The 27,809-nt window shown below is 48.4% G+C and overlaps 2 protein-coding genes across 2 annotated transcripts in view; one reads left to right on the top strand and one right to left on the bottom strand.

Annotated features, from left to right (window-relative positions):
• The window catches only part of LOC140723130 (uncharacterized), a 1,246,679-nt gene that overhangs the window by 1,035,929 nt on the left and 182,941 nt on the right, over positions 1-27,809 (bottom strand). The window lies entirely within an intron of this gene.
• LOC140723125 (zinc-binding protein A33-like) lies at positions 11,720-27,424 on the top strand. The gene is made up of 6 exons (XM_073037752.1): positions 11,720-11,752; positions 12,425-12,520; positions 12,931-13,164; positions 14,966-14,988; positions 15,076-15,194; positions 26,408-27,424. Exons 1-6 carry the CDS (start codon positions 11,720-11,722, stop codon positions 26,953-26,955), a joined length of 1,053 nt encoding a protein of 350 aa, XP_072893853.1. The 3' UTR covers positions 26,956-27,424.

Genomic DNA, 27,809 nt, shown 5'->3' with positions numbered 1-27,809 from the left:
TTCCACTCACCCTTCCTTTCCTCAGTGATCCACCCTACTCCTCTATTAGATTCGTTCTTCTGCAACACTTTAACTTTTCCAACTCTCATCTCCCAGCCTCTGAGTTCAGTTCCATCCCCTCCCCCCAACCTTGTCCCTCATCTGCCAGCTTGTACTTCTACCACTTTCCTCAATTTATCAATTTATCATTCTAGCATCTTTCCCCGTCCTTTCCGGTCCTGATGAAGTATCATTTCACAAAATGTTGACTGCCGTCTGTTAACTGTTGAGTGTTGTCCACAGCGGACCTGTCATTGCGGCAGGACACCACTAGGTGGGAGTGTTGTCAACAAGGGAGCGGCCGTTGCGGCAGAAAACCTCCAGGTGAGAGTGCTCCGCACAGAGGACCTGCCATTCCGGCAGGACACCACTAGGTGAGAAAGTTACACACAGAAATTGCTGGAGGAACTCAGCGGGACAGGCAGCGTCTATGGGAATAAATCAGCAGCTGACGTTTCGATCTGAGACGCTTTTTCAGGACTGGAATGGAAGGGGGAAGGCCAGAATACAAATGCCGGGCGGAAGAAGGAGGAAAGATGTGATGTGATTGATGATGTCCGTTGGGTGGAAACGATAAAGTGCTGGAGAGTAAGGCACCTGATTGGAGAGGAGAGGGTAGTTCATGAAATAAAGGGAAGGAGGAGTGGCAACAGTGGGAGGTGATATGCAGTTGAGAAGAAGAGGTAAGAGCCAGATTGGGAGACAGAAGATGAAGGGAGGGGGAAGGATAAAGTTTACTGGAAGGAGAAATCGCTACTCATGCCATCTGGTTGGAGGTTATATAAAGAAAATATAAGGTGTTGTTTTTCCAGCCGGGGGGGGGGGGGGCTTCATCATGACATAAGAGGAAGCCATGGACCGACATGTTGGAACGGGAATGAGGATAGGAATAAAATTGTTTGGGCACAGGGAAGTTCCACTTTTGGCAGCTGAAAAGGAAGTGCTAGACAAAACGATCCCCCAATTTACACCGGGTCTCACCAATATACAGAAGGCTGCATCAGGAGCGGCGGATGCAATAGAGGAAGCGGTGTCTCACCTGGAAGAACCTCTTTGGGCGATGAATGGAGTAAGGGAGGAGATGAATGGGCAGGTGTAGTATTTCTCTCAATTTCAGGGGTAAGTGCCAGGAGGAACAACAGTGGAAAAGGAGAAATGAAGGGAGCGATCTCTGCAGAAACTGGAAAGAGGGGAGAAGGTAAATATGTGTTTAGACCACAAGACATGGGAACAGAATCAGGCCATTCATCATGGCTGACCAATTTCCCTCCCGAATCCATTCTTCTGCCTCTTACCGGAACAATTCACGCCCTGAGTGATCGAGAACCTATCAGCCTCCGCCATATTTACACTCCATCACCTGCCAACACATCTACCTGTGGCAACGAATTCAACACATTCACCACCTACTGTTCTCAGCCACGCAATTATAGGCCGGTGAGACTGATATCAGAAGCGTTAAATCTATTGGATGGTCTAAAGTCAAGTCTTGTGAATGGCCTCGGCCGGAAACGTCGAATGTATTCTCTTCCATAGATACTGCCTGGTCTGCTGAGTTCCTCCAGCATTCTGTGTGTGTTGCTTGGATTTCCAGCATCTGCAGATTTTCTCTTGTCTGTGAAAATCAGTTGCTTTCATTTTTACGGACAGGAAGCTGGTTTACCATTTTATCTGGAACTGGACACTTTAGTTTTGAACACTATGAGTGCGATGTTGTACGGTGAACACTCTGACCACTGTGCTCTAAATGTTTTTTGTTCTATTTGAGTTCCTTCCTGTAAAATGTTTGAATAACTTGTGTTGATGTTGTTGTGACCGCGGCTTTGCCATGTGTCTGTGACGCTGCTGCAAGTCTGTTTCTCAGCGCACCTGCCTTTGATGCCATTTTCCGTACACAACCGGAAAGGAAAAGACAATAATTGTTACTCCGGATCCGATGCAGCAATAACAAAGGAAACACACAGTCATTGTGGAAAATCATTTATTTTACCACAAGATCATTGAGATTCCACATTTGTGGAACTCTGGGTTAGAGGGAGATCAGCTTGTGTTTGGATCCAGCAGCAGACAAGTGTGTGTGTCCTTAGCAGAACAGAGGTGTTAGTACAGAATGTTCTTTCCCAACCGTCTGCACTTATCTCATCTGTACAGCTGTATTATCGCCCTACTGAGGGGCCGTGGTCAGCACAATAATCTTAGTTCTGCAGGCTTGCAACTGAACTGGATAAATACAGGTTGTCAAGTCACAAAGCTTTAACAGCACACAACTCTTTTAACCCTCTCTTCCCACCTCCCTCCCCTTCTCTCTCTGCCACCCTCACCTTCTCTCTACATCTCTCCCCCAACTTTCCCCCCACCCTCCCCCCACTCTCCACCCTCTGAGTTAGAGGGAAATCAGCTCGTTTTTGGATCCAGTAGCGGACAAGTGTGTGTGACCTTGTCAGAACAGAGGAGTCAGTTCAAAACGTTCTTTCCCACCCGTCTACGCTTATCTCATCTGTACAGCTGTATTATCACTCTACTGAGGGGATGTGTTCAGCACAATAATCTTAGTTCAGCAGACTTGCAACTGAATTGGATAAACACAGGATATCGACAAAGTCACAAAGCTTTAACAGAACACAACTCTTAACCCTCCCTGCCCCTCCCCCTCTCTCCTCTCTCCACCCTCTGAGTTACAGGGAAACCAGCTTCTGATTATATCTGTGAACAATCCGCAAGACCTCAAAACTTTAACAACACACAGCACTTCTGACTTTATATTTCAAATATTCTTCCACAGGGCCGGTGACTTTAAATGCCTTGGTGCTACCAATTCAGAGAGCTGACACGTAAGTGTTGTCACAGAGAAGGCACAGAGCTTCCACTGCTTGTGAAGTTGCACAAATTCAGCTTATTGTCCAAAACTTTGTCAAACTTCAGTAAATGCATGATAGGACAGTATCCTGACTGGTTGAATCACAGCCCGGGACAGAAACCAGTTCCCAAGAACGGAAAGATCTGCAGAAAGTGTTGGACACCTCCCAGCCCAGCAAAGAGAAATTCAGCACATCTACAAGGAGCGCGGCCACAGGAAAGCAGCATCAATAATAACCATCCCCACCCACTCAGACCACGCTGTCTTCTCGCTGCTGCCCTGGGGAAGCAGGTCCCACACGTGTGGACACATTTTCCAGGCCTCTGCAACTCATCGTCTCAAAATGATCAGTTTGTCAGTCTTCGTGTGGAGTTTTTTATCTATTCTATTGTATTTTTCTGTTCTACTGTGGATGCCAGCAAGAAAATGAATATCATGACTGTATGTGGTTACGTATCTGTACTGTCAGAATAAGTTTAATTTCAAATGTGAGCAAAGGCACAAGAGCTCACAGACATCCATCCAGAGGAAGAGTCACACACACACACACACACACACACACACACACACACACACACACACACACACACACACACACACACACACACACACACACACACACACACACACACACACACACACATGCTCGCGCAGACAGGCACACATTGGCATAAATGTGCACACAGGCCCTGAGACTCACACAAAACACAGACACACACACGTGCACGCACAGACACATATACAGTGCATACACACTGACACACATTAATGGAAACAAACACGCACACAGATTCAAATACACACACAGACACTCACACGCATACTAGCACGCAGAGACGACACATTGAGACAGAAACACACGCACCCACACACAGACACAAAAGGAGACACAACCGCATGCACCACACACACATGCACACACAAACAACTCTCACATCTCCCTCTCCAGCTCTCCACTGTGTTTTCTGTGTTTTCAATGTTTGATATGTTTCATTCTTCTAAACTCTGCAAGTCCCGGCCTGGAGCCATTACTAAGTTGGAAAGCGATTGGACGCTGCGTCCTCTCGGGGCAAACTAAAGGTGTTTTGTTTTTCTCTCTCTGCTTAATGTGTTTTATATTACAAGACTACAAGAACTTCGAGGACTGCTGGTCCGCTGCACAAGTGAGCTGCTCGTTTCGTCTCACGGGACAATCTTAGATCTCGCAAATCTGTTGGAATTCTTTGAAGAAATAACAATCAGCATTGACAAAGGAGAATCGGTTGATACTGTGTATCTGGATTTTCAGGAAACCTTTGACAAGGAGCCACAGAAGCGGCTACTTACCCGTGGTATTACAGGGAATATGCTGGCATCGATAAAGCAGTGGCTGATTGGTAAGAGGCAAACAGTGGGAATAAAGGGAAACTTTACTGCTTGGTTGCCGGTGACTAATGATGTTCCACAGGGATTTGTGTTATGTCAATAATTTTGATGAATTGACTGTTTTGATCAAAGTTTGCAGCCAATACGAAAATAGGTGGAGGGACAGATAGCTTTGAGGAAATAGAGGAGCCACAGAAGTACTTAGACAGATTAAGAGAATGGGCGAAGAAGTGACAGATGAAATACAAGGCCAGGATATGTATGGTCATGACTTTGGTAGAAGAAATGAACGCGTTGGTATTTTCCCCAAATGAAGACACAACCATTTGAGGATTAAAGGGATTTGAATTAATTATGCAGCATCCCCCAAAGCCAACTTGCAGTCTGAGTCTATCGTGGGGAAGGCAAGTGCGATGTCAGCATTTAATTTCAAGAGAACCTGAATATAAAAGCAAGGTTGCAATTCTGAGGTTTTGTAACTCACTGGTGAGGCCTCACCTGGAGGAATGGAAGCATTTTGAGTCCTTTATCTTAGATAGGATGTGTTGAAACTGGAGAGAGTTCAAATGAAGGTCACGAAAATGATTCCAGGATTTGACGGCTTGTCATTTGAAGGGCTTTGGATGGCTCTGGGCCTGTATTCACTGGAATTCAGAAGAGCTAGAGTGACCTAATTGAAAATTATCTAATATTGGAAAGCCTGTGCAGAGGCTGTGGGAGTGTCCTTTTTGAATGGCGATGAGGAAGAATTTCTTAAGCCAGGGATGAGTGAATCTGTGGAATTCCATGCTACAGCCAGCTGTGGAGGCCGTCATTAATAATATTTAAGGCAGTTTGATAGATCCTTGAATGATCAGGGCATGAAGGGATAAGGGGAGAAGGCAGGAGATTGGGGCTGAGAGGGATAATGAATCAGCCATGATGAAATTTCGGTGCGAACTCCATGAGCCAAATGGCCTAATTAAACTCCTGTAACTTGTGGTCTTAAACAAACTCTCACTCAATGTCAGCAAGAGCAAGGAGCTGATTATTAACCCCAGAGGGAGGAAACAGGAGGTCCACGAGCCAGTCCTCATCGGGGATCAAAGGTGGAGAGGGTAATCAAACTCAAACCTTTGGAAACACATTCGAAGCTCCTCATCTCACGTTACTAATATTTATTATATATTTATATATATATATATATATATTTATTTATTTTAAAATTTGTATTTGCATCGTTTGTTGCTTTTTTGCATATTGTTCTCTCTTTTGTCCTGTTGGGTTCAGTCTTTTATGGATTCTGTTGTGGATCATTGATTTACTGAGTTTGCTCACAGAAAACGAATCTCAGGATTCTACATGGTGACATGCGTGTACTTTGATAATACGCTTACTTTGTAAATTTTAAATTGACGTGTGAATTTGTGAATGTTTCTCTCAAACACCAGATTGAGTTGTGAGTTCTAAAGGTTCACCAGTGGCTGGGTAAATAATTTTGTTCTGATCTGAATGGTCGTCCTGTCACTGTGAGCCCTCCTTAGAGGCACCACAATTACTGGAAACATTCCTCAATCGGACTGGGAAGCCTTAGATTCTCTGATTGTTCCAACCACACACTCTCTCTCTCGAGCGCACGCACGCACGCACGCACGCACGCACACACACACACACACACACACACACACACACACACACACACACACACACACACACACACACACACACAATGGTGACAATCATAGCAGTACCCGTAAAGAGCAGGTGAACTGCCTCAATGACTATCCCCCGGTGGCGCTCAGACCTCAGTGATGAAGTGCTTTGCGGGGTTGGTCATGTTTAGAATCAACTTCTCTCTGTGCATGGACCTGGACCCAGTACAATTTGCCGATCGCCACAATCTGTCCCCAGTAGATGCAATCTCACTGGTTCTCCACTCAGCCTTAGATCACCTGGAGAACAGCAATACACAAGTCAGGCTGCTGATTACAGCTCAGCATTCAACACAATCAGACCCTCAATTGCAATCAACAAGCTCCAAATCCTGGACCTCTGTACCCCCTTCTGCAACTGGATCCTCACCAGGAGACCACAGTCTGTGTGGATCAGAAATAACATCTCCTCCTTGCTGACAATCAACACTGGCACACCTCAACAATGTGTGCTCAGCCCACTGCTCTACTCTCTCTACACCCACGTCTGTGTGTCTAGGCTCATCTATAAACTTGCCGATGACACAACTATTGTTGCTGGAATTTCAGACGGTGACGAGGAGGAGTACAGGAGTGAGATAGATCAGCAAGTTGAGTGGTGTCGCAGCAACAACCTTGCACTCAACATCATGAAGACAAAGGAATTGATTGTGGATTCAGGAAGGGGAAGTCGAGGGAACACACACCAGTCCTCATCGTGGGATCAGAAGTGAAAAGGGTGAGCAGTTTCCATTTCCTGCGTGTCAACATCTCTGAGGAACTATCCTGGGCCCAACATATTGATGCAGTTACAATGAAGGCACAACATCGGCTATATTTCATTCGGAGATTGAAGGGGATCGGTCTGTCACTAAAGACACTTGCAAATCTCTACAGATGTTCTGTGGAGAGCATTCTAACTGGTTGCATCACTGCCTGGTGTGGAGAGGCCACTGCACAGGATCGGAAAATGCTGCAGGAAGTTGTAAACTCAGCCAGCTCCTTCATGGGCACTGGACTCCACAGCATCCAGGACAGATTCAAAGGATGATGCCACAAAAAGGTGGTATCCATCATTAAGGACCCCCATCACCCAGGACATGCCTTCGTCTCATTGCTACCATTAAGGAGGATGTACAGGACCCTGAAGACACACTCACCGGTTCAGGAACAGCTTCTTCCCCACTATCAGATATCTGCATAGACAATGAACCTTCTCTTTTTGCAGTACATTTTAAATATAATTACACATACTAATTGTAATCTATAGTTTTTATTACTAAATATTGCAATGTACTGCAGACAAAAAGGAACAAATTTCACCACATGTGCCGGTGATATTAAACCTGATTCTGATACACAAACACACACAGCTGGGCTCAGACATACAACACTCCCACATTCCTCCCTTTGTGACACCCTGCTTGCTCCGTGGCCCCCGGTATGAAGCTCAAACTGTGGCAACACCTGCCTTTTAAATTCATGGCTGAGGCTGTGTTGTGTCTGTTCACTGTTTGAGTTCGATATTAAATGAAGAGCATTGAATGGGAAGGAAGGTTTGAATAGAAGAATAAAGATCTCCTCTGAAGGTATATGGGGTCCTGGTGAGAGCGTACATGGAACACTGTGCACAGGTCTAGTCTCCCTCCCGGAGTCAGCCTGTGGGTGAAGAGAATGAAGAGAATGTTTCAGACATTGATTTGGTAGGGGGGTGGTGAGGTAGTGTCCTCAGTGAGATTACACTAACTGGGCCTGTCTCAAAATTTGGCCAAATAAGAGGTGGTCTGACTGAGACAGACACAGTCTCACAGGGTACTGACAGGGTGGGGGCAGCAATGGCGTTTTTCCTCACTGGGTGTTGAATAAGGGGTCACAGACTCAGAATCCGATGTCAGCTCACAGGACTTAGATGAGGAGTGCGGAGAACCTTTGTATTATTTTTCCCACAAGTTTTCTAAATTCAAAAGGCATATAGGAGGGCTGAGCGAAGATGGGAACGTTGCAGGAAAGTGGCGCTGAGGTCAAAGATCAGCCATGATCGGAGGAATGTTTCCAGTAATTGTGGATCTTCACCTCTGCCATATGAAGTATTCACCCGGCCGGTGTTGTAGCCTTTACCCGAAATTTAGCTCCCAATCTCCGGCCTCTCCCCAGGTCCACCTGCTCTCAGTTCCAAACCTCGGACCGCTCCGAACGTTCAGCATCCCTCCAACTGACACTCCTCAGCCAATAGAAGCACGACTCTCCCAGCTCTGCCGCTGATTGGCTGTGAGTGTATCTGAGAACAAGCTGCTACTGGTAGCTGGAGATGTCAGTCACAGTTTGTGACAGAATCAAAGCAAGTTCCCCGACACTTAAAGTTCAAAGTAGATTTTATTATCAGAGTGCAGATAAGTCACCACATACAACCCTGAGAAGCATTTTGCTGCGGAAATGGGGAGAAAATCTGCAGGATAGTAACTATAACTGGATCAGTGTCAGATCATCCAAAGTGCAGACGACAACAAACTGTACAAATGCAAATATAAATTAATAGCAATAAATAAGGAGAACATGAAATAACCGCAGCGGCTGCCGACGGATCTCCGGAGCCCTTACCGCTCCCCTGTACATTCTGACAGGCTGACGACCAGGGCAGAACAAGGCACAAAGGTAAACGCGTGGTTTAGAAAATACGAAAAAGGCTATTCGGCCCCTTGCGCCTGTTCTGCCCTTAACTCGGAACATAACACTATCAGACCATAAGACATAGGGGCAGAATTAGGCCATCTCGCTATTCGATTCTGCTCCGCCATTCAATCACAGCTGATCCTTTTTTTCCCTCCTGAACCCCAGTTCCAGGCCTTCTCCCCGTAACCTTTGATGTCATGTTCAATGAAGAACCTACCAATCTCTGCCATAAATACACCCAACGAGGTAGCCTCCACACCTGCATGTGGCAACACATTCCACAAATTCACCACGCTTTGTCTGAAGACATTTCTCCGATTCTCAGTTTTGAAAGGGCGTTCCTCTATCCTGAGGCTGTGCCTCTTGTCCGAGACTCTCACACCATGGGTAACATCCTTTCCACATCTACTCTGTCTACCGGTAAATATTCAAAAGGTTTCAATCAGATTCCCCGCACGATTTTGAATACAACCGAGTACAGACCCAGAGCCATCAAACGTCCCTTTCATACCTGGAATCATCCTTGTGAAATTCATCTGAACCCTCTCCATGTCGGACCTTTGACCTCAACACCACTTTCCTGCAATGTCCCCAACATTGCAGAGCCCCAGAATATGTCTATTAAATTTAGAAACCCTGTGGAGGAAATTCCAAAGATTCGCTGCACTGGTGAGGAAATTTCTCCTCATCTCTGTCCTGCTGAGGTGAACTGTGATATTCAGTCTGTGAAATATAGTTCCACAGCCCAGCCAGGGAAAACATCTTTCCTGCCCCAACCCTGTCAATATCCTGTGAGATTGAGCCTGTCCCTTTTACTGCTTAAATTCTGAGACAGGCCCAATGCGATCCGTCTCAGTCAAACCACCTCCGATTTCACTCATTTTGTTACGATGATTGGTTGTGGGAGCATCTCAATGGACGGTAAGTGAGTGTAGTCATCCTGTGTTGTTCCCGAGCCTGATGGTTGAGGGGTAGTAACTGTTCCTCAACCTGGTGTGCGGGACCTGAGGCTCTTGTACCTTCTACCTGATTGCAGCAGCGAGAAAAGAGCCTGGCCTGGGTGGTGAGCATCTCTGATGATGGATGCTGCTCTACTCCGACAGCGTTTCATGTCGATGTGCTCAGTGGATGGTTGGGCTCCAACCGGAGTGCACTGAGATGAATATAATAGATTGTGTCGGTTCATCAGGAGGGTGATGAACTACTTCAATCATCGTGCCAAACCGTAACTGGCTGGGGGAGAGGGACTCTCCCAGTCTGATCCTTGCTGCATGCCCGGAGATCACTCCCACAGCGCGCTGCCCCGAGATTACTGCAGTGGAGACGAGAGGGCCCCTCCCAGTCTGATCCTTGCTGCATGCCCGGAGATCACTCCCACAGCGCGCTGCCCCGAGATTACTGCAGTGGAGACGAGAGGGCCCCTCCCTGTCTGATCCTTGCTGCATGCCCGGAGATCACTCCCACAGCGCGCTGCCCCGAGATTACTGCAGTGGAGACGAGAGGGCCCCTCCCAGTCTGATCCTTGCTGCATGCCCGGAGATCACTCCCACAGCGCGCTGCCCCGAGATTACTGCAGTGGAGACGAGACGGTCACTCATCTCTTTGCGGACTGTTGGCTGGCGAAGATCTGTGGAGAAAGATGCAAAGGCCTGTGCCACAGCAGCTGCGTGACAGAAGGCTCACTGATCCTCGGGTAAAGGCATTGCACGGTTTATCCCTGTGACTATTTCATGGCAAATAACGTCTGGGCTCTGTCCAGATTTGTGGAAACTGGCCTTTCACTGGAGCTGGGACAGACATGGGTAAAGTCAGAAAGTTTCTTCAGGACTTCACCAACCAAAATAATGTTTCCCACCCTGTGACGTGGAATGTCCAGTCCCGTACTTTCCCCTGCAGTCACAGCATCCGTCTTGTCACGGCACAATTTTTAAGTTTTAAATAGTTACTTAACCCCTGTTTTACACCCCAGTCTGACTCTCTTTACACCGAGAGAGAGAAAAAAATTAAAAAAACGAGCCGTTGGAGTAACTGAACGGGTCAGGCAGCATCTGAGGGAAATGGCAATCGAGATTTCGGGTTGAGACAATCCAGCGGAAGGATCTCGAAATGAAAGTCGATTTTACATTTCTCTCCACAGATGCTGCCTGTCCCGCTCAGTCCCTCGAGTTTCTTACTCGAGATTCCAGCATCTGCAGTCTCTTGTACCTCTCTTCAGAACTTGCCCCCTTTCAGTCCGGCCTCAGACTGAACCGGGCTCTTCTCTCCGGCTTCCTTTCTGTTCTGCTTCTTCTTTAGCCCATCACGCCTACTGGGATACAGGCCGTCAACAGCAGCTCTCCGAGGGTTGATCGGCCCTGTGGTCTCTGTTTTCCCCACCCGACTTCAATCGCCTTCCAGGGGAAGGTCCTTCCGACCGCAGGGATAAGGACTTTGGAGATTCAGTGACGTTTCTGTAGCACTAGGCTTTTACGGGATGGGGTTGTTAACCTCATGCCCTACCCTCCTTCTTTTGCAGCCGGGCTTGGGCAGTCCATGGCCGAGTTTTCATTTCTGTTCCGACCTGCTTAATCTGTTTCTGATCCCTCCCTGATATAGATTCCGCAATCGCTTCCCACAGACATCAACATAATGTTCATTTCCTGAGTCTGCAGCGCGTGTAGTGGACAATCGCGGTACTGCAGGGGATCAGCAACTCCCCGAACGTAAACGGATTCTGAATCAGGAAGTTCTGGGAGTCAACATGGCTTCGAAAGGACTGGCCGAGAGTTTGAGCGAGGAGACAATTTGTCCCGTCTGCCTGGATTTCTTCATCGATCCGGTTATACTGGAGTGTGGACACAACTTCTGTCGCTCTTGTATCACACGGTGTTGGGAAAGGGAGGAGAGAAACTCCTGCCCGGAATGTAGAGAGGTGTTTGCTGACCGCACCCTCAGGGTGAATCGGGCCTTAGCAAATCTGGCGGAAAAAGCTCGAAATCTAAACCTGAATCGGAAAGGGAAGGAAAGTAAACGTCACTGCGAGGAACATGAGGAAGAACTGAAGCTGTTTTGTGAAACGGACAAGACACTGATCTGTCTGGTCTGTAGAGACGCGCAGGAACACAGAGAGCACCGCTTCATGCCGATTAAAGAAGCTGTTAAAACCTACAAGGTAAAACTAAAGTTAATTTGATACTTAAAACATTTCCTTTGTCCTACGTACCATCACCTCGCAACTTCCGCCATCTCCAACGGGATTCTACCAGCAAACGCATCTCTCCCTCCAACAGCCCAGACCCACCCCTCCCCACAACTCTCCGCTCTCTATACGGATCGCTCCCCGTACTGTATCGCCCTGATCCACTCGCTCCTCCCCACTGATCTGCCTCCTGGCACCGACACCTGCAAGCGGGACAAGTGCTACACCTGACTCCTAACCTCCTCCCTCGTCACCATTAGGTGCCGCAAACAGCCCAGTTCCTCCCGTTTCTTCCAAAGTCGATAGTCGTCTCGTATTAGATTCCTTCTTCTCCAGCCCTTTAACTCTTCCACCTGTCCCTCTCAGCTTCTCACTTCATCACCCTCCCCCACGTTCCCCCTCACGTTGACTCACCCGTCACCTGTCAGCTGGCTCTCATACCCAATCTTTTCATTCTGGCTTCGGTCCCATTCCTTCCCAGTCCTAATGAAGGGTCTTATCCCGAAACACCGACTGTTTATTTCCACTGAATAGATGCTGCCTGACTCACTGAGTTCCTCCAGCATTTTGTGTGATAATCGGGTTTGATCACCTGTTTCTTTTGATGCATCTTTGATTCTATTTCCTTCACTCTCTGACTTCCAGGATCAGCTAAAATCTTCCTTAGACACTCTCACAAAAAAGAAATCAGACTTCCAGGAAAAGGAGCAGCAACAGAAAGAGAAGATTTCCGGAGTTCGGGTGAGGCTTCCTGAGCGGAATTTCTGATATTACTGTCGAGTTTTGCTCCATTTAATGCAGAATAGCCGAGTATCGCAGCTCCAGTGACCTGGGTTCGATCCTGACCTCTGCTGCTGTCTGTGTGGAGTTTGCATGCTCTCCCTGTGACCACCAGAGATTCCGACACACCTCAAGGACATGCTGGATGAATGGGAAATTACCGTTAACCCTGTAAAGGTGGGGAGGGTGTGAGTGAATCAGATGGGAGTTTATGGGTCAGTAAGTGAGAATAGGTTTCAGGAAAACGTGAGGGAATGGTGTTGACGGGAATGCACTCAGAAGTAGCATGGACTCCAATAGACCGAACTTAACGACAAAAGGAAACAGAGCACAGCAATGCAGTATATTAATCTTCAACTTTCATTCGACAGGAACAGTCACAGAGCCTTCAGTCACACGTCACATCCCAGTTTGCTGAACTGCGCCAGATTATCACTGAGAAAGAGCAGAGCTTACTCAGGGATCTCAGGGAAGAAGAGAAGAGGATTCTAAATCCAATGGAGAAAAATCTTCGGGAGATTCAAGAGAATATAAGGTTTATTCAGGAGGAAATCTCAAAGTTAAAGGAACAGATGGATCGAAAAGACAGTGTGATATTTCTCACGGTGAGGGATTATATTTCAATTTGTTTCTGTCAAAGGACACTAAATGAACAGTGGTACATTCGAAATAAACACAGCACAGAGGCCGATTCTAACAAATCAATTGCCGCTGCTGGCGACCTCACACAAACTGTTATACCAGCATGATGCGCCCTCCAATCACTCCAATAATTACATGTCAAAACATCCAAGATACGCTTTCAGTCCTTCATTAGCAAAATACAATCTTGAAGAGATGAAACTTCAGGGTAATTCATTGTAAAGTAAGCTGCAACACAGCGGTCAAGAACAGAATGACATCCGCCCGTCCCCAGCTTAAATCTGGCCAGAACAAAGTACGGATACATAACTTTTTTCCCTTCGCTTTTACCATGTCCCCACTCACGTGACTGGTTATCTTAATAAACACATAACACAGAATACAATGCAGACAGAAAACAGATGCATTGCTCATACACACAGCATTTACAAATGGCAGTAAACTGTTTCTCACCAGACAATTGATGCATCTATTCAGGGTTGTTGATGTCCCATAATAATAATATTATTAAGTGATTGGACACGCTGGAGGCAGGAAGCATGTTCCCCCTGTTGGGTGAGTCCAGAACTAGAGGCCACAGTTTAAGAATAAGGGGTAGGCCATTTGGAACAGAGATGCGGAAAAACTTTTTCACCCAGAGAGTGGTGGATATGTGGAATGCTCTGCCCCAGAAGGCAGTGGAGGCCAAGTCTCTGGATGCTTTCAAGAGAGAGTTAGATAGAGCTCTTATAGATAGCGGGATCAAGGGATGTGGTGAGAGGGCAGGATCGGGGTACAGATTGCGTATGATCAGCCATGATCACAGTGAATGGCGGCGCTGGCTAGAAGGGCCGAATGGCCTACACCTGCACCTATTGTCTATTATCCCAAAACTGAACTTCCGCAACTTCTGTACATCCCAGGACAGAATGCAAATGTCTCTGAAATTATTTACTCTGATCATAACACAGAGCTGCTGACTGTGTCCTTAATTCTACATTAAATATCCTCTAAAACTCTCGTTAACTCCCATTTCCAGTCACAGGCTGTGAGTGTATCTGGTGCGGTTGGTGATTGGGTCTCTTTGTCAATCAGTGAGAACAAAGAATTTGACCCACACATCAGACTTATCTTCTGTATCTGGTTTCCATCAGATTAGGGAAACTATTATTGTCTCTTTACTTTTACAGATAACATTCAAATGAACGTTCAATCGTTCAAAACATAACCAGGCCATTCGGCCCATCTTCTCCTCTCAATTTCCCTGCTTCACAATCCTCCTGCCATCTACTCACCACAACCAGCAACAGTGCCCCGAAATCTCTGGTCCCTCTCGTGTTTATCCAGCCTCCCCATTATATTCAATCTCTGCTGTTCCATTTCAACCACTCCTGTGGCAGCGAGTTCCACATCCTCCTCACTAAATTTCTTGTGGAATTTGTTAAAATCCATCTGGAATTACATCTCCCCACAAGTCTCCCCATAAATAGAGGTACTTCCTCCACCCGCACACAATCACATACATCACTGATCTTAAATTCCTCCATCCTATCACACTGACGTCATATCCAGATGAAAATGCACAGCCTGTCCTGTCTTCCCTGTAAGTTTCATCCTCTCAGTAATGGTCTGACATTCAGAAACTTTCCCTGTAATTTACTCCGTGGTTCTGTATTGTCCGTGTGTGTGAGTGGGAATTTTCAACACCTTGTAATGCTTTGGATGATATTCAGGATGTGGACAGTAAGTCCCAGTCTAATCAGATTTGTGTTTTATTTATTTCAGGAGGAAGCTTGTCGGAACAGAAGGTAGGACAGGCTCTTCACTGAAACCCTGAATGGATTTATAAAATAGTTCAGAGTAGCAATTTATAACCAGCAGTTTAATATTTACAGGATTAATGACGATATCCAGGAATTGTCAGTGACAGATGAGACCCTACCGGTTGAAAAATTCGATCACCTCTTTTTGTTGAACACAGTGCTGAGAGAAACACTTGATGCCATTAATCGAGGTAAAACTTACAAAGATTCATTTCTCCTTGTTTATGAAGCACATTTTAGTTACAATTTGAGGCAAAGATTGTCTGTAATACTGAGCTGAAGGGGAACTGAAGTTTATTTCACAGCAACCCCACCGATTGGGAGGCATCACTGTCGCATGGGCAGCTGGAGATGTCAGACCCCTGGACACACCAGCACAGGGTCACAATACAACCAATACACGGGACTGGCAGATGAACCACTGTGTTCCAATCCCAGGAACACTGCACTAACACACCAGGACATGAGTTTGGATCTACCAGAGGAACTGGGAATTTAATACCGACGATAATATTGTAGGGAATAAAAATGAGTATCAGTGTGGTGACAGGGATTGTCAGGAAAATACACAAGTCCTCCATGTGCCCTGTGAGTGCAGACTCTGACTGACACAGGTCTTCCCCCTTCTGGATCAGCAACTCTCACTGTTGTTAGAGACAGAAGAGGGGAGTGGTCGTGATCGGGGACTGAATCGCCAGGGGAACAGACAGGAGAATCTATTGATGTGAACGGGACACCCGAATGGTATGTTGCCTCCTGGGTGCCAGGGTCAGGGATGCCCCGAATCGTGTCCACAGCATTTTAGAGAGGGAGGGAAAAGAGCCAGATATCTTGGTAAATTTTGAGACAATGACATTGGAAGTAAAAGCAATTAGATCCTGAATATAGAATCTTGGATCATTGGGATCTGCTCTGGTGGAGGAATGACCTGCTCAAACGGGATGGGTCGCACCTGGACCCGAGGGAGAACAATATTCTCACAGAGAGGTTTGATAGAGCTGTTGGGGAGGGTCTGAACTAATTTGTTGGGGGGGGGGGGGTGCTCAGGAAGTGGAGTGAAGGGATAGGATTGATGGTAAAATGCAAAGATAGCGTGCAGTCAGACTGTCAGATAGGGCGGACAGATGAGAGGAGAAAATTACAGCCAGCAGGGTGAGTATCAGTGCATTAGGGATGCAGAATTAAAAAGGGTAGCAGATACAGTACACAAAGTGTTATATCTCAATGTATGGAGTATGAGAAATAAGGTGGATGATCTTGTGCTCGATTACCGATTGTCAGGTATGATGTTGTGGCCATCCCGGAATCGTGGCTGAAGGATGGTTGTAGTTGGGAGCTGAATGTCCAAGGTTACACAATGTATCGGAGGAAGGAAGGAAGGCTGATGGGGTGGTGTGGCTCTGCTGGTAAATCAGCAGCTAGATGTGACATAGGATTGGAAGATGTTGAATCCTTGTGGGTTGAGGTAAGGAACTGCAAAAGTAAAAATGACACTGACACCAGTCATATACAGGCCTCCCAACAGTCAGTGGGTTGAGAACCACAGTTTACAACTGGAAATAGAAAAGGCTGATGAAAAGGACAATGTTATGATAATCATGGGCGATTTCAACATGCAGGTCAATTGGGAAAATCAGGTTGGTAAAGGATCTCAAGATTTGTTGAATGCAATGTGATGGCTTTCTGGAGCAGTTTGCCGTTGGGCCTACTCGGGGAACAGCTCTACTGGATTGGGTGTTATGTATTGAACTAGAGGTGAGTAGTTAAAAGAACCCTTAGGAGGCAGTGCTCACAACATGACTGAGTTCAACTTGAAATGTGATAAGGAGGAAGTAAAGTCTCACATTGTAGTATTTCAGAGGAGTAAAAGAAATTACAGTGGTCTGAGAGAGGAGTTGGCCAAAGCAAATTGGAAGGAGATGCTGGCAGGGATGAGAGCAGAGCAGAAATGGTGTCAGTTTCTGGGAAAATGAGGAAGGTGAAGGATAGATGTACTCCAAAAATAAATAAATACTCAAATGGCAAAATAGTAAAACTGTGGCTGACAAGGGAAGACAAGTTAATGTAAAGGCAAAAGAAAAATGAGCAGGAAGACGGAGGATTGGGAAGCTTTTAAATATCTACAGAGAAGAACTGAAAGAATGATTGGGATGAAAAAACTAAACAAGGAATAGATTTGAATTGAATTGACTTTATTACTTACATCCTTCATATACATGAGGATTAAAAATCTTTATGTTACATCTCCGTCTAAATGTGCAATGTGCAATTGATAGTAATTTGTGATGAACAATATGTACAACAGGCTGGTTATTATAACATAGAAATTCAGTTGTGTCCACACGAGTTAATCAGTCTGATGGCCTGGTTGAAGAAGCTGTCCCGGAGCCTGTTGCTCCTGGCGTTTAATCTGTGGTTTAGAATAACATTCAATTCAAGAGCAGGGTTTTATAAGGCACTGGTGAAGCCTCACTTTGAGTATTGTGAACATTTTTAGGCTCCTCATCTAAGAAAAGGTGTGCTGGCATTGCAGAAGGTTCATTTCATAAGGATGGATCCAGGATTGAAAGGGTTCTCATACGAGGAACGTCTGATAGCTCTGTGTCTGTACTCGCTGGAATTTAGAAAGATGAGGGGGGATCTCACTGAAACCTTTCGAATGCTGAAAGGCCTAGACAGAGTAGATGTGGAAAGGATGCTTCCCATGGTGGTGGAGTTTAGGACAAGAGGGCACAGCCTCAAGATAGAGGGACGTCTATTTAAAACAGATGCAGAGAAATTTGTGCCAGCAGCTGGTGAATTTTTGGAACTTGTTGTGTGTATTTAAGGCAGAGCTTGATGGGTTCTAGATTGGACACAGCATCAAATGTTACGGGGAGAAGGCCAGGTAGTGGGGCTGAGGAGGGAAAAAAAGAATCAGCCATGATTGAATGGCAGAGCAGACTCGATAGGCAAATGGCCTAATTCTGCTCCTATGTCTTATGGTTATCAGACCACCACATTGAAGCATTGTGAGAATGAGCTCGGACACACCAACAAGCATTGACATGGGTCAAGATTTCATCTCGGGAGAAGCACCGCAGCATAACCGGCCTGGCAAAGTTCCCTCACCCACATACACAGGAAGGATTGGCAGATTGTAGTCAGAGCCTCAGCAATGTACGTTGTTATTTCCCTCAGTAACCTGGAAACCAATCTCTTCAGAGACAGTCATTTATTAATTTAAACAATTCAATCACGTGTGACACATTGTCAACACACACCAGACATGTGAGGACACACTGTAACATACAAATTCTTCAATGTGCAAACCCTCCTTCAATGTGTATACACACCACACGGATATTTACCACAATCAACACACACACACACACCCACACACACACACACACACACACACACACACACACACACACACACACACACACACACACACACACACACACACACACACACACAGACACACGGATATACTATCAGACTGTGACACACGGCCACAGAAATAGGCACAAATGCCCATTTAGGATTGAAATCTGCCGTCCTTAACCAGTCTGTCTGTTCTGTGTCACTGAGCTGCCCTCTGACGTGACGTCACATCAACACTTCACAGACAGAGTCCGGGGTGAGATTCCTCAGGAGGATGATCTGGGAGGGTTTGATGGATGTTGAACTCACGGCCCACTTCATCAATCTGCAAGACTAAGATGTCTTCTTGTGCATGGCCCATTTGTGTGTGTTTGCCCCCCCCCATCCCTCTAACCATTTCCTATATGTGTACCTGTCTAAATTTATTTTAAAATATTTTATTTTTACCTGTCTCTACAGTGTTTGAGGGCAAATTCCATTTACCAACCTCCCTTTCTATGAGAATGTTACCCGATAGACCACTCGGAAAAAATTACCATCTCACTTTCAATCTGAGGCCTCTGGTTCTGTACTCCCATTTCTTGGAAAAAGAAACGTTATTTAAGCTCCTTATGAATTATTTCCCTCGATAAGGGGACATACCTGAACATCGTACACTACAGCTGAATAGTCCAAGCTTACCCACTCTCTGCTTTTAACCCAAGCCCCCAGTCCTGGTAACATCCTCCTGAAGCCTCCTGTCCAGTGTAATGACATCCTCCCCAATTTCGGGAACCGGAAATGCAGACAATACTCCAAGTGTGGTCTATCATCAACATCAAAGGCCTTGCTGAATTTCATGTGGACAGTGTGGAATAGGCTGATGAATACAGGACTGAAAGTGTTTTTTTAGATTGGGACAAGACGGGCGGCGTGGGAGCTAAATTCTGAAGGAAGGCAGTTTTTTTAAAAAACGCGTACAAGAACGGCGAGACTGCGCAGGACAGCGCGGAGAGTTTAGAAAGATGACCACCCTATACAGCGGGCAGCGGAGTGGGTGGCAGCAGAGTGTAGGGCTTTGGCTCAACGGGCTTAGGCGGTAACGGGAAGAGCCGAGAGCGAGGCACCGACTCTTTTTTTCTCCCCTTGGCAAATCGGCCCGGACGGACGGGGGAACAGCAGGGCACATTAGCTAACGGTTTAAATAGTTCGTGTATTTGGCGAAGTAGGTGGGTAAGTAGACCTATCTTTCTTTGTTTCATTCTTGTAGAATTAGGTAGCATGTCTGCAGGGTTAGTGCTTTGTTCAGGGTGTCAGATGTGGGAATCCTGGGAGACCTCCAGCCTCCCTGATAGCCACATCTGCACCAGGTGAACCGAGATTCAGCTCCTCGGAGACCGTGTTAGGGATCTGGAGCTGCAGCTTGATGACCTACTGCTTATTAGAGAAAATGAAGAGGTGATAGACAGGAGCTACAGGGAGGTAATCATCCCTAGGCTACAGGGGTCAGAAAACTTGGTGACTGTCAGGAGAGTGAAGGGAAATGCCCGGATAGTGGAGAGCACCCCTGTGGCTGCCCCCCTCAGCAACAAGTATATCGTTTCGGATGCTGTTGAGGGTGATGACCTGACGGCGGACGGCCACGGTGACCGGGTCTCTGGCACTGAGCCTGGCGCTGTTGTGCAGGAGGGAAGGAGGGAGAAGAGGAATGCGGTAGTCATAGGGCATTCCATAGTCAGGGGAACAGACAGAAGATTCTGTGAGCCTGGTAGAGATACCCGCATGGTGTGCTGCCTCCCAGGTGCCAGGGTACGGGATGTCTCTGATCGGGTCCAGAATATCCTGAAGGGAGAGGGCGAGCAGCCAGCTGTCTTGGTACATGTTGGTACCAATGACATAGAGAGGAAAAGGGAGGAGGTCCTGAAGAGAGATTTCCAGGAGTTAGGAATGAAGCGGAGAAGCAGGACCTCCAGGGTAATAATCTCAGGATTGCTACCTGCGCCACGTGCTAGTGAGGGCAAGAATAGTAGGATCAGGCAGATGAACGCGTGGCTGAGAGACTGGCGGAGGGGGCAGGGCTTCAGATTCTTGGATCATTGGTATCTCTTCTGGGGGATGTATTACCTGTTCAAAAAAGACGGGTTACACCTGAACCATAGCGGGAATGTTTAATAGAGCTGTTAGGGAGGGTTTAAACTAATTTGGCAATGGGATGGGAAACCGGAATGACAGAGTGGAGGAGAAGGAAAACAGAAATAAATCTAAGATAGTGAGCAGTAAAGATGTCAGGAAGGACAGGCAGGTGATGGGGCAAATTTGCAGCCACTGGGATGAATTGCAGTGAAATCAAAACAATAAGTACCAAATACTGGACTTAAGGTGTTATACTTAAATACACACAGCATAAGGAATAAGGTGGATGATCTTGTCGTACAGCTACAGATTGGCAGGTATAATTTTGTGGCCATCACTGAGACGTGGCTAAAGGATGCATGTCTCCGAGAGCTGAACGTCCAAGGATACACGGTGTATCGGAAGGATAGGCAGGTAGGCAGAGGGGGTGGCTTGGCTTTATTGGTAAGAAATGATATTAAATCATTAGAAAGAGGTGACATATCATCGGAAGATTCTTTATGGGTTGAGTTAAGAAATCGCAGGGGTAAAAGGACCCTGATGACAATTATATACAGGCCTCCTAACAGCTGCAGTGAGGTGGACTACAAATTACAACAGGAAATAGAAAAGGTTTGCCAGAAGGGCAGTGTTATGGTAATTGTGGGGGATTTTAACATGCGAGTGGATTGGGAAAATCAGGTCGACACTGTATCTCAAGAGAGAGAATTTGTGGAATGTCTACGACATGGCTTTTCAGAACAGCTTGTTGTTGAGCCCACTAGGAGATCAGAGGTACTGGATTGGATATTGTGTAATGACCCAGAGGTGATTAGAGAGATTGAGGTGAAGGAATCGTTAGGAGGGAGTGATCGTAACATGATTGAGTTCACCGTGAAATTTGCGAAAGGGAAGCCGAAATCCGATGTGTCGGTATTTCAGTGGAGTAAAGGAAATTACAGTGGCGTGAGAGAGGAACCGGCGAAATTTGACTTGAAAGGGACACTAGCGGGAGGACGGCAGAGCAGCAGTGGCTGGAGTTTATGCGAGAAGTGAGTAAGGTGCAAGACAGATATATTCCAAAAAAGAAGAAATTTTCGAATGGAAAAACGATGCGACCGTGGCTAACAAGAGAAGTGAAAGCCAACGTAAAAGCAAAGGAGAGGGCATTCAAGGAAACAAAAATTAGTGGGAAGATAGAGGATTGGGAAGTTTTTAAAAGCTTACAAAAGGAAACTAACAAGGCCATTAAGAGGGAAAAGATGAACTATGAAAGGAAGCTAGCAAATAATATCAGAGAAGATACTAAAATTTTTTCAAGTATATAAAGAGTAAAAACAGGTGAGAGTGGATGTAGGACCGATAGAAAATGATGCAGGAGAAATTGTAATGGGATATAAGGAGATGGCTGAGGAACTGAACGAGTATTTGCATCAGTCCTCACTGAGGAAGATATCAGCAGTATACCGGACACTCAAGGGTGTTAGGGAAGAGAAGTGTGCGCAATTACAATTACGACAGAGAAAGTACTCAGGACGCTGAATAGTCTAAGGGTAGATAAATCTCCAGGACCAGATGGAAAGCACCCTTGTGTTTTGAAGGAAGTAGCTGTGGAGATCGCGGAGGCATTAGCAATGATCTTTCAAAAGTCAATAGACTCTGGCATGGTTCCGGAGGAGTGGAAGATTGTAAATGCCACTCTGGTATTTAAGAAAGGGGCAAGGAAGCAAAAAGTAAATTATAGACCTGTTAGCTTGACATCGGTGGTTGGAAAGTTGTTGGAGTCGATTGTCAAGGATGAGGTTACGGAGTACCTGGAGGCATATGACAAGATAGGCCAAACAATTTTCCTTAAAGGAAAATCCTGCCTGACAAACCCATTGAAATTTCTTGAGGAGATTACAAGTAGGCTAGACAAGGGAGATGCAGTGGATGTTGTGTATTTGGATTTTCAGAAGGCCTTTGACAAGGTGCCGCACATGAGGCCGCTAAACAAGATAAGAGCCCATGGAATTATGGGAAAGTTACATATGTGGATAGAGCGTTGGCTGATTGGCAGGAAACACAGAGAGGGAATAAAGGATCCCATTCTAGTTGTCTGCCGGTTACCAGTGGCGTTCCACAGGGGTCCGTGTTGGGGCCGCTTTTTTTATGTTCTATATCAACGATTTGGATTATGGAATAGATGGCTTTGTGGCTAAGTTTGCTGATGATACAAAGATAGGTGGAGGGGACGGAAGTGCTGAGGAAACAGAGAGTCTGCAGAGAGACTTGGATAGATTGGAAGAATGGTCAAAGAAGTGGCAAATGAAATACAATGTTGAAAAGTGTATGGTCATGCATGTTGGTAGGAGAAATAAACGGGCAGACTATTATTTAAATCGAGATAATAGAACGGAGATGCGAATAATTTTTTTTAGCCAGAGGGTGGTGAATCTGTGAATTTCTTGCGGCAGCGGAAGCCAGGTCATTGGGTGTATTTAAGGCAGAGATTGATAGGTATGTGAATAGCTAGGGCATCAAAGGTCATGGTGAGACGGTGGGGGAGTGGGACTAAATGGGAGAATGAATCAGCTCATGATAAAATGGCGGAGCAGATTCGAAGGGCCGAATGGCCGGCTTCTGCTGCTTTCTCTTATGGTCTTAATTGAATGCACCAGTATAAGTAATAAGGATCTTGTAGCACAGGTAGAGTTTGGCAGGTACAAACTTAGGCAGGTACGACTTTGCTCGAAGGAATTAAACGCATAGACAATTCTGTAAACAGGGCGAAATTCAAAAATCAGAGGTGCAAAGGGACATGGGTGTCCTTGTGCAGGATTCCCTGAAGGTTAACTTGCAGTTTGTGTCAGTGGTAAGATTGGCAAACTCAATGTGAGCATTCACTTCGAGAGGATTAGAGTACAAGAGCAAGGATGTAATTCTGAGGTTTTATAAGACATTGGTCAGACCACACTTGGAGTATTGTGAGCAGTTTTGGGTCCCTTCTATCGGAAAACATGTACTGGCATTGGAGGGGGAGCGGAAGATTCACAAGAATGATTCCGGAAATGAAAGAGTTAACATATGAGGAGTGTTTGATGTTTCTGGGCCTGTACTCACGGGAGTTTAGAAGAATGTCTGATTTATTATCCCCATCAACCCTATTCTCCCGCCTCCTCCCCATAACTTTTGAGACTCTGACCAATCAAGAAGTTTACTTATTAACTTCTGCTTTAAAAATCAAACAGGAGAAAATCTGTAGATGCTGGTAATCCAAGCTACACAGGTCCTGATGAAGGGTCTCGCCAGATCTCTCTGACACCTGTCTGGAGAGAGTTGATGTTGGGAGGATGTGGGTGGGTCGAGGACGGTAAGCACAGCATCCGACTATAGAGATGTCCATTTCGGACAGAGATGAGGAGGAATTCCTTTATCCACAGGATAGTGAATCTGCCACAGGCAGCTGTGGAGGCCAAATAATTGAGTATATTTAAAGCAGAGTAACACACACAAATTGTTGGTGGAACAGCAGGCCGGGAAGTTTCAATGGAAAAGAGTAAACAGTCGACGGATCAGACTGAAACACTTCGTCAAGACCTGTGTCGCTTAAGGGTTCCTGCAAATTCATCCCCTGTCCTAATGAGGGGTTGCGGGGGATGGGGTTGTGGGAAACGGGACAAAGTCATCCTTATCTGCCATCTTTGCCCACTCTAGCTTCTCATTACGTCTACACACACAGTTCACCCACAGGCTTTCCACCCCTCCCCCTCCTGGTTCAGTCTGCCATTCATCTCTCCCCTACTGGTTCCCATTATCACCTCCTTTACTATCTCAAACCATCACACTCCCCCACTTCACACTCACAAATGAATGTGAAGATTGTATGAAGGGTCTGTTCCTGTGCTGTGCTGTTCTATGTTCTCTGTTCCCAGTTTCGAAGAATGAGAGGAGATCTCATGGAAACACAAAATTCTTTCAGGGGTCAACAGGCACGACTGAGGGAGGATGTTTCCCCTGTCTGAGGAGTCAAGGGCCAGGGGTCTCTCTGCTCTCCGTCCAGCGGAAAAACCCCCTATCACCGGGGCCGCTCTGCCCGAGTCTCGCCCCCCGATCCCCGGGGCCGCGCTGCTCGAGTCTCCTCCCGATCCCCGGGGCCGCGCTGCCCGAGTCCCCCTCCCCATCCCCCGGGCCGCGCTGCCCGAGTCTCCCCCCCGATCCCCGGGGCGACGCCGCCCGAGTCTTCCTCCCCATCCCCGGAGCCGCGCTGCCCGAGTCTCCCCCCGATCGCCGGGGCCGCGCTGCTCGAGTCTCCTCCCGAACCCAGGGGCGACGCCGCCCGAGTCTACCCCCTAATCCCCGGGGCCGCGCTGCCCGAGTATCCTTCTGATCCCCTGGGCCGCGTTGTCCGAGTCTCCCCCGATCCCCGGGGCCGCGCTCTCCGTCTCCCCCCCCCACCCCCGATCCCCGGGGCCGCGCTGTCCGTGTCTCCCCCCGGTCCCCGGGGCCGCGCTGCTCGAGTCTCCCCCCGGTCCCCGGGGCCGCGCTGTCCGAGTCTCCCCCGATCCCCGGGGCCGCGCTGCCCGAGTCTCCCCCGATCCCCGGGGCCGCGCTGTCCGAGTCTTCCCCCCGCCCCATCCCCGGGGCCGCGCCGCTCGAGTCTCCCCCCCGATCCCCGGGGCCGCGCTGCCCGAGTCCCCCTCCCCATCCCCCGGGCCGCGCTGCCCGAGTCTCCCCCCGATCCCCGGGGCGACGCCGCCCGAGTCTTCCTCCCCATCCCCGGAGCCGCGCTGTCCGTGTCTCCCCCCGATCCCCGGGGCCGCGCTGCTCGAGTCTCCTCCCGATCCCCGGGGCCGCGCTGCCCGAGTCCCCCTCCCCATCCCCCGGGCCGCGCTGCCCGAGTCTCCCCCCGATCCCCGGGGCGACGCCGCCCGAGTCTTCCTCCCCATCCCCGGAGCCGCGCTGCCCGAGTCTCCCCCCGATCCCCGGGGCCGCGCTGCTCGAGTCTCCTCCCGAACCCAGGGGCGACGCCGCCCGAGTCTACCCCCTAATCCCCGGGGCCGCGCTGCCCGAGTATCCCTCTGATCCCCTGGGCCGCGTTGTCCGAGTCTCCCCCGATCCCCGGGGCCGCGCTCTCCGTCTCCCCCCCACCCCCGATCCCCGGGGCCGCGCTGTCCGTGTCTCCCCCCGGTCCCCGGGGCCGCGCTGCTCGAGTCTCCTCCCGATCCCCGGGGCCGCGCTGCCCGAGTCCCCCTCCCCATCCCCCGGGCCGCGCTGCCCGAGTCTCCCCCCGATCCCCGGGGCGACGCCGCCCGAGTCTTCCTCCCCATCCCCGGAGCCGCGCTGTCCGTGTCTCCCCCCGATCCCCGGGGCCGCGCTGCTCGAGTCTCCTCCCGATCCCCGGGGCCGCGCTGCCCGAGTCCCCCTCCCCATCCCCCGGGCCGCGCTGCCCGAGTCTCCCCCCGATCCCCGGGGCGACGCCGCCCGAGTCTTCCTCCCCATCCCCGGAGCCGCGCTGCCCGAGTCTCCCCCCGATCCCCGGGGCCGCGCTGCTCGAGTCTCCTCCCGAACCCAGGGGCGACGCCGCCCGAGTCTCCCCCGATCCCCGGGGCCGCGCTCTCCGTCTCCCCCCCACCCCCGATCCCCGGGGCCGCGCTGTCCGTGTCTCCCCCCGGTCCCCGGGGCCGCGCTGTCCGAGTCTCCCCCGATCCCCGGGGCCGCGCTGCCCGAGTCTCCCCCGATCCCCGGGGCCGCGCTGTCCGAGTCTTCCCCCCGCCCCATCCCCGGGGCCGCGCCGCTCGAGTCTCCCCCCCGATCCCCGGGGCCGCGCTGCCCGAGTCTTCCCCCCGCCCCATCCCCGGGGCCGCGCCGCTCGAGTCTCCCCCCCGCCCCCCGATCACCGGGGCCGCGCTGCCCGAGTCTCCCCCTGATCCCCGGGGACTCTCTAATTCTCTGCTTCTCCCCCCAGTCTCTGTCACCCTGGATGTGGAAACGGCGTATCCAGGACTCGAAGTGTCTGAGGATCGGAAGAGTGTGAGATGTACCGGGACACAGAGGAATCTCCCTGACACCGGGAAGCGATTCACACACTGGGAATGTGTGCTGGGATCGGAGGGATTCACATCGGGGAGACATTATTGGGAGGTGACGGGGAATCGGGACTGGGGATTGGGAGTCGCCGCAGAGTCTGTGAAGCGGAAGGGACCGGTCAGTCAGAGTCCGGAGACCGGATTCTGGGTCATCGGGCGGGATGGTGACGTGTTACATCGGGATTATGACGTGTTCGGTGGTCTCCTCTCCCCCGGGGCCCGTCTCGCTGCCGGTCCCATCCCAGGGAGGGTGGGAGTTTATCTCAGTTACGAGTCCGGGACAGTTTCATTTTACAACGCGGAGACCAAGTCCCATCTCCACACCTTCACTGGGAATAAATTCACGGGGAAACTTTATCCTTTCTTCGCGACCTGGGATGAAAACCAATGGCTGAGAATCTGCTCCGGTTCCGCTCCGGGTCTGTAAACGGGTCGGGTCCCGGGACCTGCGTCAGGAGTAAAGTCCCTGTAAATATAAATGTGCGGAGAGCGCAGCTAAATACGTGGCTAAGGAGATGGTGCAGGAGGGAGGGCTTCATGTTTCTGGACAATTGGGCTTTGTTCCCGGGAAGGTGGGGCCTGTTCCGACGGGACGGTTTGCCCCTGAAATGGAGGGGGACTAACATCCTTGAGGGTAGATTTGCAAGTGCTGCTCGGGGGGAGGGGTAAAATAGATTTGCGGAGGGAGGGGGTAACCAGAGTGTTATAGCAGACAGTGAGGTGGAGGAGGATAAAGGCTATGCGAGGACTGCATGTATAGACAGAAATCAAAGGTTTGTACATTCGGTTGTAAAGTAATTTTCAGAGCTTTAGAAATTGTAGAAAATAAAGATTTCCAAAAAGATTTTGATGAAGAACATGACCAGAACATATGTGAAAATGTGGCTACATCAGTTTTACACGTATCGCAATAATTGTCTATGTTAGGAAATATTTTGGATAGTCTCTCCTTTGTTAAATAGTAACAGTGAACAATTTTAAATTGAATTAAACACTGATTGGCGCATATTAAAGAAGAATTGACCATCTTCATTAACAAAGGTCATATTTAGGTCTTTCTCCCAATGTTGTATACTTTTTAGTGATTAAGGGGATCAGTATTTTTGCATTTATTTATTTTTATTTTCATTTATTTTGTGATGGTCGATTGAAGACTTTTGAAGAGTTAATTAGCAAATATTCTCTCTCTCATACACACTTACTGCAATATCTTCAGGTCAGACAATTTTTACAAAAATAATTATCTAAGTTTCCATATATGCTGTTACGTACCCGTGACAC

The sequence above is a fragment of the Hemitrygon akajei genome, unplaced genomic scaffold (genome assembly GCF_048418815.1).
Source record: "Hemitrygon akajei unplaced genomic scaffold, sHemAka1.3 Scf000101, whole genome shotgun sequence".
Taxonomy (NCBI): Eukaryota; Metazoa; Chordata; class Chondrichthyes; order Myliobatiformes; family Dasyatidae; genus Hemitrygon; species Hemitrygon akajei.
The sequence above is the reverse complement of the archived record's forward strand: the minus strand, read 5'-3'. Positions and strand labels throughout refer to the sequence as shown.